The sequence below is a fragment of the Temnothorax longispinosus genome, chromosome 7, assembly GCF_030848805.1.
Source record: "Temnothorax longispinosus isolate EJ_2023e chromosome 7, Tlon_JGU_v1, whole genome shotgun sequence".
In the NCBI taxonomy this organism is placed as follows: domain Eukaryota; kingdom Metazoa; phylum Arthropoda; class Insecta; order Hymenoptera; family Formicidae; genus Temnothorax; species Temnothorax longispinosus.
In genome coordinates, this window is record NC_092364.1 from 10,692,564 (window position 1) to 10,706,810 (window position 14,247).

Sequence of the window (14,247 nt, forward strand, 5' to 3'; positions counted from 1 at the left end):
ATATTAATGTCATCATTACAATAATGTATCTTATTGACATTTTGTTAATCTTCTATATCTCTCTACATCTACAATGTCTCTATGTTGTAATGTTGTCGCAATATAAAAAAGCCAAAATATAAAAAAGGAGCAATATATTTTATTCGCTATTGCATATTACATTGCTACTAATCAGCTATTACAAACACATTTATGCACGAAAGACGCGTTGAACTCCATAAAGTCCATGTATGACGGTATCGATCGAAAATTGTTTATGATCGCATCGGGCGTGACTTTTATCTACGCGGGAGTATTTTTTGAATCGTGGCGCGCCTGCGCATGAGCGTAAGCGCGACTGCGATCTATCTTTGCTTGATATTCTATCAATTCTATGTGCAACGAAGACAGAATAATGACAACGCTGTGAGGAGTGAAGAGCATGAATCGGACCGCAGCCTCGATCTTGCACGATGCGACGGCGGCCGATGACGTCATCGCCGCGCGCGGAACGGAGCTTGGAAGGCGCGTGTATGTACATACGTACTGTCAACAGGCGTGTTGTATGTTGTATATGTATGTATGATGTATGTATGTATGTATGTATGTATGTACGTACGTACACGTACGTACGTATGTATATATATATATATACATACGTATCATATATATATATATATATATATATATATATATATATATATATATATATATATATACATATATATATGACATACGTACGAGTCAACCACGAAATTCAAGGTTCCGATTAGTTCCGAAGGCGAGTGTAGTGTGTGGAACGGAGCGGCGCAATCTTGGGCGCAACGGTTCGAGGAGTCCGTGCGAACTTCACCGTGTGTGACATCACGCTTCATTGTTGGAGGTTTACGTCATTCCCCGAGTCCGCGGCGCTTTGAGACGACGGACGAGTGCACGCACGCCGCACGCACGCACGCTTGTACGCATGCACGCATGCAGAGACAATCTCTCGTCGTGAGAAAGACAACAAGCGATAAAATGTCACCCACCCTGTCGTTGCTGATTTGAGTGTGAGTCGAATCTCTCGCACAGCCGCTCCAGTGCCCGTCGTGTGTAAAACGGAAAGAAGGCGTTCCGCGTTTACGGAGGTGTCACGTACGAACGTTTGTTCGCGAATGCTGCCCGAAGAAGATCAAAAAGATCACTTGGTGTCTTCGTAAAAAAAAAAAAAAGAAACGTTATTCTCGTTCGGGAATGTCAGCGCTCGACGTGTCGAAGTCGAAATAACCGCTCGAGTTCCTCGCTCGGTGCCGTGGAGATACGGAGATTTTTTATATTTTATATTCGAGAGCGAGATCCGCAATCCGCGCGCGCGGCGTCGAATGACTTCCGCGCAATTTGACGCCGCGTGACTTCGTCATTGCTCGCATCGCGTCGCGTATCGTCGACGGCGGGCTAGCCCGGTGAAGAATGTCATCGATCATCGTCCACCATCTCTTCTAGCGTCAGACAGTGCTCGCACGACGACGACGACGGCCACCGGCGCGCCTCTCTTTCATTTTAAATATAACAGTGTATAAATAAGTATGAGCAATAGCGAGAGTGCGCGGCGAGGCTCCTCGCGTCGCCACCGCCGTTGATTTTTCTTCCGTCCGTGCGCGCGTTGTTTATCAACGCGCTCTGCGCGTCAGACAGAGATAGATGTATGTAGGGGAATGAGCGAATGAGAGCGAAAGCGAGATAAACGAGTGGTGCGCGACGTCTCGTCGGATCCACTTGGAAATTCGTAACTTGTAACTTTTCCACTGTACGTACGTGTTCGCTCCACGGTGGTCCTTGCGCGAGGACACGCGACATCGAACACCATAAAGGTTAGTGTACGCGACATTCGTTTCGACACTTCGTCCCGACACTCGATCCCGCGCGACTTCTCTCCTTTGCCGAGTCGTAAACATGGGCTACGTTCCGATATTTACCGTCAGTACTGAAAATCTATAATTTACGTTGCGTACACTATAGATTTTCAGTATTGGCAGTGAATATCGGAACGCAGTCGAGGACGATAAGTGACAGAAAATATGACAGGGAAGGAGGGCAGATGCCCGTTTAATGAATATCGCTATTTCGATAGAGTTTCTCCGATTGAGAGTTCGTAGTGTTGAAAGTGACTCAAAATAGGTTTCGTTCGATTAAACAATGCTGTTCGAGGTTTGTGTTTGAGCATTGTGACTTGACGTGCGTCGACGTTCACGCCTATTACCTCCCTTTTTCTACCGATCGCTAAGAAAAAAAAGTGATAGACGTGAACACTAGCCACTAGCGAATTCGATTGGATGCACTCAGTGCGCAGTCACAAGCCATCGTATGTACATACACAAATCAACGTAAAATGTACGTTTAATATAAACGGGTTAAATCACGAAATTCTCAATATTCTTTATTGTGCTATTTGGTAAAATATATATTGGGCATTTTTTCAGTCGAGATATTTGTATTTTACTTTTTTTTTTGGAGTTTGTTCTCTCGGTTGAGAGAAACTTAGTGCCTTCGGTCCCTCCCCGGAACCATACGACACAACGATGCTTGACCCAGATTTGTATTTTACTTTAAAGATAAGAGGTTAAATCAGTGTACAACGCACTGAAATATATACATATTGGAACGTGTGCTGGCGTTGAAACGCGAGGGAAGAATAGATGCTGTCAAAGGGTTCACGCTGTGAGCGTGAATCGGACCGCAGCCCTTGTCGTACACTGGCATGCGTACAAAGTTAGAAAAAGACAGGTGGAAGCGTTGAAAAAGCCTTGTGTCCACGATGCTAGAAATCACTCCAAGATCTCGGACGGAGAAAGAATTAACCAATCGCATTGGTTAATTGCCGAATTGTTTAAATATGATTGGTCAATTTTTTGTTCGTCCACAAGACAGTATTGTGCGTTAGGGCCTGAGCAGAATAGCTAACTAATTATTAAGACAATGTTGTATGCTTTATATCTTTGTTTTTAGCAACTATTTACTGTCTTGTGTTTCAAGTCACGAGTGTACGAAGTGTCAACATTTGTAAGACTTTTGAGACGCAAGACAGTATTATGCGTTACTAAAAACAAAGGTTTAAAGTATAAAACATTGTTTTAAAATTATAAGTCAGCCAAGCTATTCTGCTCAGGCCTTAAGAGTCTATCCTTCCCTCGTTTTCCGCTTAGCTGTAGCATAGGCAGTGCGCGTTCCAGTATGTATATTTCAGTGGTGCAACGGCTTTAATATGCACCAGTGCGCACTGAGTGCATCCAATCGAATTCGCTATAATACACATCGAGTCAATGCTCAGAATTACAAATCTTGGTCAGCACTAGATTAAAAGATTATTGAGCCAACTTTATCTGCATCAATAATCTTAAATAATTCTTGATATTGAATTTTCTGAGAAAAATAGATTTAATCGTTCGATGACGACGAGCTCATGTGATATCCGATTGTTTCTACCCCTTTCGTAAAGAAACGACAAGGAGGTGACACGAGAATGTGGTTGCGTAGTATGTATGTATAGGTACACAAGCGTCCGTCAGTCATTATATATATATATATTCTGTGCCGTCAGTCGCGATTTTGAGAGACGGTGGCACTGGTGATCTGCTGACAGGGGCATTCGACCTTTTACAACTCTGTACAACTCTCTGTGACGCGGAGAGAAGATTGTCACTTTTTTTTCACATAAAACAAGTTATTCGTATGACTCAATGAATCATTTGTTATTAATTAGGAATTACGTGAGATATGATTCTGTGACGGTGTGCGTTTCTCGAGATTTTAGTGAGTAATCGCGATATATTGTGATTTGACAGAACATCAATACAATTATTAACCTTTCTCACTCCCTCTACCTCTCCTCTTCTCTATTTCTACCTCTTTCTATTTCTCTCTCTCCCTCCCTCTCCCTCTTCCTCTCCCTCACCCTCACCCTCACCCTCTCTCTCACTCATAAATAAATATAGGTAGATATGTTAAGGTAATTTGTTCGTAACAATACTGTCAAAAAATTAATGACCGACAAATGACATGTAGTATTTGGCTAGGATTGTCCGCGTTATTCATGTGTGTGTAAGAATCTCATGTGTACATATATAGAAACTAATGTGTGTATTAGAGATTAGGATCACTTTAAAATTAACTTCAAAGGTTAGCTGTCATATGCGTCCACCGCTAAGAATCAATTACTTCGAAACTAAACGGTCAAAGGTCTTGTATTTTTGTAAGTGTATTTTTACACAAGTCTCTTCTATCGTCTTCTTGTTTTTTATAAAAGTTGCCAGAGTAGTTTGATACTACAATTAGAAACGTAGTATCGGAAGCCGTTTTCATACCTGTAATACATGTAAAAAGTACTAACTTTGATTTCAATTATCTCAACTTCGGTACGGTCAATTTTTTTCTAATTGCACAGGTGTGTAAATCGTGTTTACATTAATATACTGTTCAAATTTTATGAGGTTTTCCAGAAAATGAGTTTACGGACTAACTACCTTAAACATTTTCTTTGTATTGTATTCACAGATGGGCTTGATGAACCATTTTTAACGAGAAGAGGCCAGAATAAATTTTTGTTCTTGATAGGAAGCATTTAATGCACTGGCATATCTAACCAAAATGTCATCAAGGTTAATTATAATTATTATATTTAAAATTGAAGATAATTGTTAATTATTTATTATATTGTATATTATATAGATACTATAAAGTATATTTCTTACTTAACAAAATTGTTTTGTTTGCCTCAGTTACACAAACCTAATTTATATATATTTTTTATAGGAAAGCTTGAAAATCCTTATTGAGAGGAACATAAATACGTATTTTCAGAAGTAGATTTAAATCACCGCATAGTTTTAAATGATGAGGAATATTTATCGCCAGATATTAATTGAGCATAAACTTAACGATCACCAGTATCTCCAGTGTAAGTGTGATAAATTTTTTTCTTATCTACATTTAATTGTTATTTAATCAACGATGCCGACACAGAGAGAAAGGAGAATCACTTGCTGTTTCAGATACAAGAAATATACGTGATGCTGTTACTTCCAAACTGCTTGCAGCTGTGCAAAAAGCTGCGGCATGATGCTGAAGATTGTCCTGATTATACCGATGCCTGTATAATGTTAGAAGAATTCTGCATATTTGCTGCAGAACTGGCACGTCTGTGCGAGCGAGGGTAACATAAAAACTTTAAAATATATTGACAGGTTTGACTTTGTTAGGTACTTCTCAGCATTTTTTAAGACATCACATATAATTTTCTTATGCAATAACTTTCTTTCCTTGCAAGCTAAGTTATTATTTGCGCTAAAATAAATCAAAGTTTTTTCTACGTATCTTTGATTAATCATCATCAGGTGAACGGAAATCTATATGTTTCAGGCAAAAATATTGAACATTTAATCATGATTATAGTAGGGATATTTAAAAACAATGATGAAACGCAACGCGATGTCTGTCGTAACAAAATTATTTGATATTTGGAAGTACGTTCAGTTACAAAACGATTAATCCATGCTACTGTTTAGTATGTTATATTATCACACTCTGATGAAATTTTATGATATTTAACATTGATATTATTGATGCTTTTTTGCTGTTATATAGACTGATACATTTTTATGATCTGGAATAACTGTCATTTTTATTACCATAAAAAATTATCAAATATTTATTGCGTAGCTTTGAAATACGTTTTTTAATACGGTATCTTCTAAGTGCATACGTGAGTCTGTCACGTTTAACGCTATTTTTCCCTACCTTAAAGTATTTTAAAAAGTCTAAAAAAATTCATGAAACATCTGTCTACATTGTAGTTGAAGATTTTATAGTCATTTTGATAAACATCGTTTATTTAATATCTTCTGACAGGCTTGCAAGTTTTACAGTTACGAGCAGATATCACTTTGGTTCGGACGCCGTAGACCCACGTATGCACCTTACGGGTTAATAATATTGTTAACGTACTTATCTTCCGAAGCATTATGATAACCGTTTACAGGATATTTATTCAAATTGTAGAAACAATTTTTCTTATTTTCCAGGCATTTTCGTTCAAATTTTCAGACAAAATTCAAACATTTTTATATTAAAATTTAAAATTTGATTACCTAGAATGCTTAGTTATTTCTTATTGATGCAGAATATTCATATGATTCATGTTGAAAAGACTAGAATTATTTGTTTCAAATATTAAAATAATAAGAAGAAATAGAGGAAAACGAGCAAAAATGATAATTTGGGTTTATTTTATTTTTCGAAATCTGCAATCTTTTGTATTGATATATTTCGATATTTCGATGCCAAATCCTTTATTTGTAGCATTTATTTGAAATATAATTGCAAAGAATATGAGCTAATGACGTGAAATAATAACAAAGCATTTTCTTATAATATTACATTTTTAGATTTTTATGTAGCTTTTTCTTGGAAAATACTAAAATTTTTTTTATAATCTCTTCAGGAATAAATGGACTATTTGATTGTTTGATTTTTAAAAATTATAATTTTATCAAAAATTATAAGCAAAGTTGCAAAAAAAAGAATACACTAGTGGAAATGGAAAATAGAATATCAACAACACTTTATGATACTCGATATGTCATTTGTACGGTCGAGCACGGTGCATGATAAAAAAAGACAAGATCGTACAACATATGGAAATCTTTATTGGGGGTACCTTACATGTACATTAGTAGTGAATACATCAGCCCTTCATAGTGTTCTTTTTCCACCAGTGTATATTACTTTCAAAATTAAATATTATTTATTTAGATTATTTCATAATTATAAAATTTAAGAAGAGTTGATTTAAAAAAGAACATTAATCGAAATGTAGGTTTGCAATTACATCTTCCCAAATGTTTTTCCAGGTAGTAGATATCTTGATTTATGTTTTCATACAAAAAAATTGTAAAATGTATTTATAATGGTTATGTGCGGTCAAAGTAGTGATGGTTGCCAAACTGAAAAAAGTTTATTCCTAATCATATAATTTCGTGAGTCAGTGTATATACACAGGCTTATATGCACAGTCGAATAGAATAATCATTTAAATATTATCATTTAAACATAGTCTTGCAAATTTAAGTCACTATATATATTTGTCGAGTGTGATAATACTGGATCGGTATATGAATTAAAAGATTGAGATTATACTACATACATTTATTCATATTTACCTGTAGAACAGCAACTGTTCCTATGAACACCTCTTGCTCATTACACGGTGATGGAAAAGGCATTAATCACAAAACTGGCTCAAGTAAGTCAACAAACAATGTTCGCGGAACACCGTTCAATTGTGTCGATGAGGCAACTTCATTATTTACTTATTTATCGATTAATTGCTTAGAGAGGATGGCATATGAGGTATTTTTGGGCGGGTCTTGTAATCCAACTACCTGGAGATCAGACATAGCGATACCGACTCTTCAGAACCTTGGCATTACTTATTATAATCCTGTAAGTAGTTTATCTTCCTTGTTTTTTGTTCATAATTGCATGTGAGATATCGTAATTGGATTATGTATCGCAGCAAGTGTCACAATGGGGTCCGGAATTAATAGCTCAAGAGTACGAGGCAAAGCAGACGGCGCGAGTCTTGTTGTTTGTCATTGACAACCAAACACGCAATAGCGCGGGCATCATCGAAGCAGCTCAACTGGCAGCTACACGTAGCGAGTCCTTGGTTCTTGTCATTTATCCGTATCGTCAGGGACAGACTATACTCGGAGAGACTGTTTCCACGCAGTACGTGTTGTTTCAAACAGGTTAATCGGTTTAATGCTTTCATTTGATTGTTATGTTTTTTCTCTTATCAGTACATATTTTATTTTTCAGGGAATATTATGATTTGATGAACGGCTTGTTAGTGCTTCAGTACCTAATGGAAAGGCAAAGGATACCAATATTCAAAAGCGTATCAGTTGCTCTTCACTGTACGTCCAAGGTAATGACTCTAATTAATAAACGAATGCATCAAAATTAATGATTAATATACATACATATATATAATGTGTGTGTGTGTGTATATATATATATATATATATATTATATACATATAGATGTTACGTGAAAAGATCAACGTGCAGGATTGCATGAGCACTGAGGGTGGCATTAGACCTATAAGAATCTCGCTTACTCAGAATGGAATGGATGCAGTGTAAGTTTCTAATTGCCTGTCTATATTTACTATATTATATGTAAATATGTGTAAGATAATTTAACAATATCTTGATATAAACAGTAAGATGTAATAAGAATTAAAACAAACAATTGTTGATCAATAACATATTCGGAAATGTTTAATTTCGAAAATATCACGTCGTGTTTGATGTCTGAAAGTTATGAAATTAAAATCATATTAAATAGATTAATAAACAATGCTAGTTTTTATTTGTAATAATTTAATAAAAAAAACAGTTTAATAAGATATTTGGAAAGAGTAACACAAATTGTATTCTTTGGGATTGTTCATGTTTAAGCGATTACTTAGTAACAAGTAATAGGGCGGCAGTGTGGTCTAGTGGTAGAGCGCCAGACTTGTAATCTGAGGAACCAGGTTCGAGTCCACTAGAGCCATGTAAGTATGGAATGTTTTTCCGATAGCTGCGCCCCTCCGTGCAAGATAGGCTCTTGTGCGGAGAAAACTGGGCTCCGTTTTTCGGAAAGAGACGTTAAGCCGTTGGTCCAAAGGGTTAAAGTGAGAGGAGAAGGATAGTAGATTGGATAGTAGATTGGTAGTAGATTGCGAACTCTACGGGGATATGCAATAAATTACGAATTTTATAGTAACAAGTAATAATTTGACATTACAGCCATCAACTCTGATACACAGAGATTGATGTGTTTCTATAGCACTTATTCTCAATGTTTAGTTACTAAGGCGTCTAAAGAAGTCGGCTATAGGAGACGGTAATTTCTGAGCTTTAGATAGTAATAAGATGTATTCGGTAAATAACATGGCATTTAAATAAGTTTACTGATCATATTCTTGAAAGTTTGAATGTGGACATTGTTGATCAAAGTGCTGCGTAAGATATGCGAGATATATGTGTAAGAATATTTCATATATTTTTTTATTTGATATCTAGGTATTCCCCGAACAAGAATATAGTTAAGCAAGAATTGTTTGTTTTAGTTCTTTTTATCTCCTCTCTAAAAGTTTCTCTGAATGTTTCTAAATCGGCATGTGTAAAAATATATCATGTAAGAATAACATAAAGAGCATTTACAAATGATTTATAAAGAAATTTTATTTACATGTTAGAAAATTGCGGGAAATTTTCAAATCTATAGACGTTGATGATAGTGGCACAGTAAAGTTAGGGGAAGTATGTACATTTTATCACATCAAATATTTTGAAAAATTCATCAAAGTCAATACAATTTCTTTTTATTTCCAGGCCTGGATAATGTTGCAGTCGAACACAATGTGCAACAATGTGTCTCTTTCGGATCTGCTCAACACGGTGAATAAGTCCGGTAATGTTTGCGTATCATATCTTATGGCGTTTGACAGATTTGTGTTTTGACAAAAATAAACTATTAAAGTACGATGTGTTCGCCACGCAGAAATCTACAGAACATTGATAGACGGATTTCCGGCGAAAGGTGACCCAACTGAATTGCGAATCAATTTCGAGCAGTTTTGCGTTCTAGCCAGCGAGTCATTGTGGACGCGGACGAAGAGTAATGGCATCTCTTGTGAAAGTGAGATACCTTCAGTATGGAATATATTATGTAGGAAGACCTCAAATTTCTTGCGACGAGTTATCGTACATCCTTTTAATCACTTCCTAGGTATTTCTGATTTTCAACAATTTCCCACGATCTTCGATATATTCACTGTCTATATATACTTCTTGCCACCTGAACTTTTCATTTTCTCACTTCCCAAGATTGAGCGCTCGATTTCATCTATTTCGTAGAGCAGGTAAAAAACGGAGCTTGCGTTCAGCTATGAAGGATTTAAACCTTTTCAGATTGGACTAATTCCTTTGTCCAAGAGTTCGAGAAGAGGGACATTTATATTGGCGTTGTCAGTAAAGATCTGTTTTGGTTAGAATCTTCCGCAGTACCGTTGATAGAGTGAGTATCAGTAGTAGCCTGATGATGATCACTTCTCCACCAGTTAAACGTGGTCTTCTTTCCCATTTACGATCTTCCAGGTCAATGAGATTGTCTTTGCACCGACCTAGCCTGAATGAGTACAACGTAAGAGTATTGCCGCAGGAATTGCAGAAGATAAAGAACTCACGACTGATCTTGTTGATAGTGCCGCAGCATTCGCGCGGCATCGCCATCATGGCATTGGCAGCTCATTTGATTGGACTGCGCGTTAAGCTCGTCCTCTGTGTTCAAACTCTTCCCGAGGGTTCTATTGTGTCTGATGACCAAGTACGACTGATATATTTTATATCCCCCCTCCCTTTAATACACAAATCACATCAAATAAACAAACAATTACTATAATATATAATGAATATAATGAATAACAAGTCTATTAACAATAACTCAACGCAGATTTATCGAATTACTTAAGACTAACAATAAAAGATCATCTTTGGCAAATTAAGCTTCAAGTGTCGTATAATATGTAAAGTAGCAGTTAATAGAAATTAACTTCCATGTATTATTGAAAAGTTGTGCGACCTATAATACATATTAATTTACACTAGGCATTTGTAGGAAAACAATTTTTTTTCACTACTATAATAGTGATGTGATATATCGTTATTTTCTTTTGATTTATTTAGTTGACTGAACAAGCCCGAAAAGATTACAACCGGGGGAGGATGTACCTGTCGGACTACGCAACGCGTGAAGGTGTACCTGTTTTTCAGAATATCGCTGATGCTCTGCAACATGCGATACAATTAGTTCAAAGTCCTTGTTGACTTAATTGCTCTTTACTGGTTTTTTTTTTCTATCTTTTTTCATACAGATAAGTTCATTGGTTCGATAAACTAATTTATTTTTACCCTTAACAATGTCCAGCTACCATTTGAGATCGACGCGAACACTATAGATATAACGATGATGCTGTATTGTTGTTATATTTATAATAAGCGATTGTTAGTTATAGCAATTATTAGCTGCTTTTGCTAATAAGATTGCTTCTTTTCATTATGTCTCTCATTAGCAATGTCTCATCGACATATAGTTCTCGCGTGTTATTTTCGCATTTTCCATTAACAATGTCACTTATACGTATAGTATTATTACTATTATCGTTTTTTAAGTTCTTGACAAAGTTAAAACACACGCAATCAAGACTTTTTATTTACGTCAAGATATTTTATTTATTGTTACTATTTGTCGTGAGCACAGCATTTCTGAAGCAATTATTTTTACTTTGTTGACCGTATTACGTATGGTCCTTTTATTTTTTATTTTATCTTTAAAAAAATACATTTTATATTGGCTAATGAGTGTCGAGCAGCTAACTATTTTATTATTACTTGGTTATTTTTTTATTACTATGTTCTTCTCTTATCGAATGACGTTAAACTCTTATATAAATTATTGTAGATCAGTAGGAAAGCAGTCTCTCACGGTAGATGGACATATACGATCTTTCTCTCTCGTTTTTTTATAGCAATTTGACGTTCGCAATTTTTTGTAATGTTTTGGTAACGTGGTTGAGGATTGATTTGATATACCTGCATATAAAACTCATAATTCTCTAACGATCTAATCAAATTATTAACTTTTGGAATTTGATCGCTGAAAAATGCGAGAGGGAGGATGTCGTGTGGGATTTGCTTGTATTTTGAATGCGTGGTGTGTATCTCGGCTGAGTATGTGTATGTATATCGATATGTATGCGTGGGATATATCATGAATTTGCATTGTTTGATGTATTTCAATAACCGCAAATATCAAATTTCAACTGTCGATGATAATTTCAATAAGCCGAATTATGTCTTATACAAATCAGTGTGTAACATATGAGTGAATAAGTGAATGAAAGAAAAAAAAGAACATAGGCAAGAACGAGATGTTTTAAGCTATTGACTGATGGCAGAGAACGAAACGTAGTCTCTTACGTCTATCGTAGTCATAGACATAAAACAAGGCAGAGAACACTGTATGTATACGTAACTACGTAAACGTAAAGTCATCGTGTCGATACGTGACGATACGAACGTTAGTTACGTATACGGTTTTCTCTGCCTTGCTGTACGTCTATGACTACGATAGACGTAAAAGAGCCTACGTTTCGTTCTCTGCCATCAGCCATTCAATATCTGCGGATTACTCAAAATCTTGCTAAGAGATTTCATGGTTTGAAGGAACAAATGAGAAAAAGGAAGTAGCTCAAGAGAAAAATCGTTTATTATATTTTTTTGCATAAATATATACACTCGTACACACGTATCTTACCAAACATTCTCTTTTTGAAATAAAACTGTTATCGGTTCTCACATGTTTTCTTTCTGCATTTTTGTTTTCGCACGAAATATTGATACATCTGTTGTGTGCGACAGCTAGTAAGAAATTGTTAGAACTGTGCTCGTATTTAACGATCGTCAAGATTATGTGATCCTAATTTATGTTGCATCCAAATTATATTAAAGATACTCGAAATACGATACGTTTAATGCTACAACGCGTGAATAAAAGCTTAGATAGGAGCCCCCGCTTGAAATTATATTTTTGTTATCGTAACACATTACCTTTCAATTCAAATAATTTTAAACGAGCAATCACACGACTGTATGAATGTAATACCAGTCAGAATAAGTGACTTTTATTCGGTTTTCGATCTACTGTCCTCGTCATTTTTACTTTCTCTAAGATCTACCATTTTCTCTGTATTATCCTTTCCAGGGAAGTAGTACCTTCGTATATTCTTGAGCGACAACAACACCGGTATCATAGCCGGTAGAAATAGGGGAATGTATACAGCGTACCTGTAATATTTCAGAATTATTATTTGTAATGTAATTTAAAAAAATATATGCTAAATTTTCGTAATGCATTCTATTAATTTTATACGAATATAAGTATAAAAGACCATCTAACAAGGTAATCCACGGAAGTGTCCCTCTCCGATTTTCATGAGCTTTTATTATGTATTATGTTTTTTTCTCTAGATAAAAATAAGATACATGTATTTTTTTATACGTGCCCATGCAGCCAATGCGCGTGTTTAGGACAGTGGCGGATTTGCCCTATACACTACGCTGAAGTGTAGGGCGGCAGATTTTTAAGTGCGGCGAGATTGTAATTTTTCTTTCAAAATTTGGTGAGCATATGGAAGTGGTAGGTAGTTTATATCATTCCGAAAAATGTTGAAAAACTGAATAATACCTACTATGAAAATTGATTAATCGGATAGCACAGAATTAAGAAATGTTTTATTGTTTAATTTTTTATATTCTGCGAAAACTAATTCGAAGGAATACAGGGGAACGGCGAGTAGTACGGAATATTCGATATTTCTTGTATTATCCGATAAATTGTTTCACTCCAAGTGACTACACGTGATAAGTTGACTTCGGTACTATAACATAAAGGTGGTAAAGGTCGTTACAACAGGCTATCTATGGGTGTATCGGATAATACAAGAAGTATCGAGTGTCCCATACTATCCAATGTCCCATACTCGCCATTCTCCTAGAGATTACCGTTAAAATTCATAAACAAACTGATCGAACATAAACGAATCATAATTGTGCAGCGCATTTACATACACAAGAGCACATCGTGTGCTACATTCCCAGGACAGGGTTTAAGTTCGTATGGAGCTTCGCGCTTCGCTGATTGCTCCATGTAAAAAATGCAAAAAAAGAAAAACATTTTGATAACATATATTGATAAAATACATTTCTTTGAGACAACTTTTTTATTAGTTCCATTCTAATATACATATTAAATATTATAGAAATAGTTAATAATAAAACAGTTCAAAAAATGAGTTGATAATTAAAACTTATCTAATACTAAGTTTGAGGGGCGGCAAAATTTCAAATGTGTAGAGCGGCAAGTTTGATAAATCCGTCACTGGTTTAGGGGGTAAAACACCCCTTTGAAAAAAATCGGTTTTTCTCTTTCGGGCCAAATATCTCCGAAACTATAAAAGATAGAAAATAAATTTTTAAACAAGTTGAATGGTTTAAAGAGCACTTTAGAATAATGACAAAATAGTTTATTTTTATTAAAAAATAAAAATTAAAAAATATTTTTTGCCATTATTTTAAAGTACTCTTTAAATTATTCAACTTTAATTGTTTAAAAAGTTTTTTT

The 14,247-nt window shown here is 35.5% G+C and overlaps 2 protein-coding genes across 15 annotated transcripts in view; one reads left to right on the plus strand and one right to left on the minus strand.

Moving 5' to 3' along the window:
* The first annotated feature begins 735 nt into the window (after nt 1-735).
* Nucleotides 736-12,975, plus strand: LOC139816205 (uncharacterized). 9 transcript variants are annotated; one of them, XM_071783602.1, is made up of 15 exons: nt 736-2,349; nt 4,510-4,613; nt 4,768-4,912; nt 5,007-5,167; nt 7,179-7,255; nt 7,346-7,455; nt 7,529-7,743; nt 7,834-7,942; nt 8,058-8,155; nt 9,263-9,326; nt 9,399-9,477; nt 9,568-9,795; nt 9,978-10,083; nt 10,164-10,392; nt 10,752-12,975. In XM_071783602.1, exons 4-15 carry the CDS (start codon nt 5,025-5,027, stop codon nt 10,890-10,892), a joined length of 1,599 nt encoding a protein of 532 aa, XP_071639703.1. In that variant the 5' UTR covers nt 736-2,349; nt 4,510-4,613; nt 4,768-4,912; nt 5,007-5,024; the 3' UTR covers nt 10,893-12,975. The 9 variants fall into 9 exon arrangements, with proteins under 9 accessions (XP_071639703.1, XP_071639705.1, XP_071639702.1 ...); XM_071783604.1 differs by having other exon boundaries at nt 736-2,166; XM_071783601.1 differs by having other exon boundaries at nt 736-1,829.
* Pig-s (phosphatidylinositol glycan anchor biosynthesis class S) overlaps nt 12,316-14,247 on the minus strand; it is a 198,215-nt gene continuing 196,283 nt past the window's right edge. For all 6 annotated transcript variants that reach the window (XM_071783596.1, XM_071783599.1, XM_071783600.1 and 3 more), the window contains one exon: nt 12,316-12,911. In XM_071783596.1, coding sequence (XP_071639697.1) covers nt 12,749-12,911 — 163 coding nt within the window. In that variant the 3' untranslated portion in view covers nt 12,316-12,748. The remainder of the gene's footprint in view (nt 12,912-14,247) is intronic.

Excerpts from the sequence above, each read along its gene's own strand:
- LOC139816205 (XM_071783602.1), top strand. The coding sequence starts at position 5,025 with ATGCTGTTACTTCCAAACTGCTTGCAGCTGTGCAAAAAGCTGCGGCAT. Across the intron at positions 5,168-7,178 it reads GCACGTCTGTGCGAGCGAGG|AACAGCAACTGTTCCTATGA; the intron begins GTAACATAAAAA and ends ATTTACCTGTAG. Across the intron at positions 9,327-9,398 it reads GCACAGTAAAGTTAGGGGAA|GCCTGGATAATGTTGCAGTC; the intron begins GTATGTACATTT and ends TTTTATTTCCAG.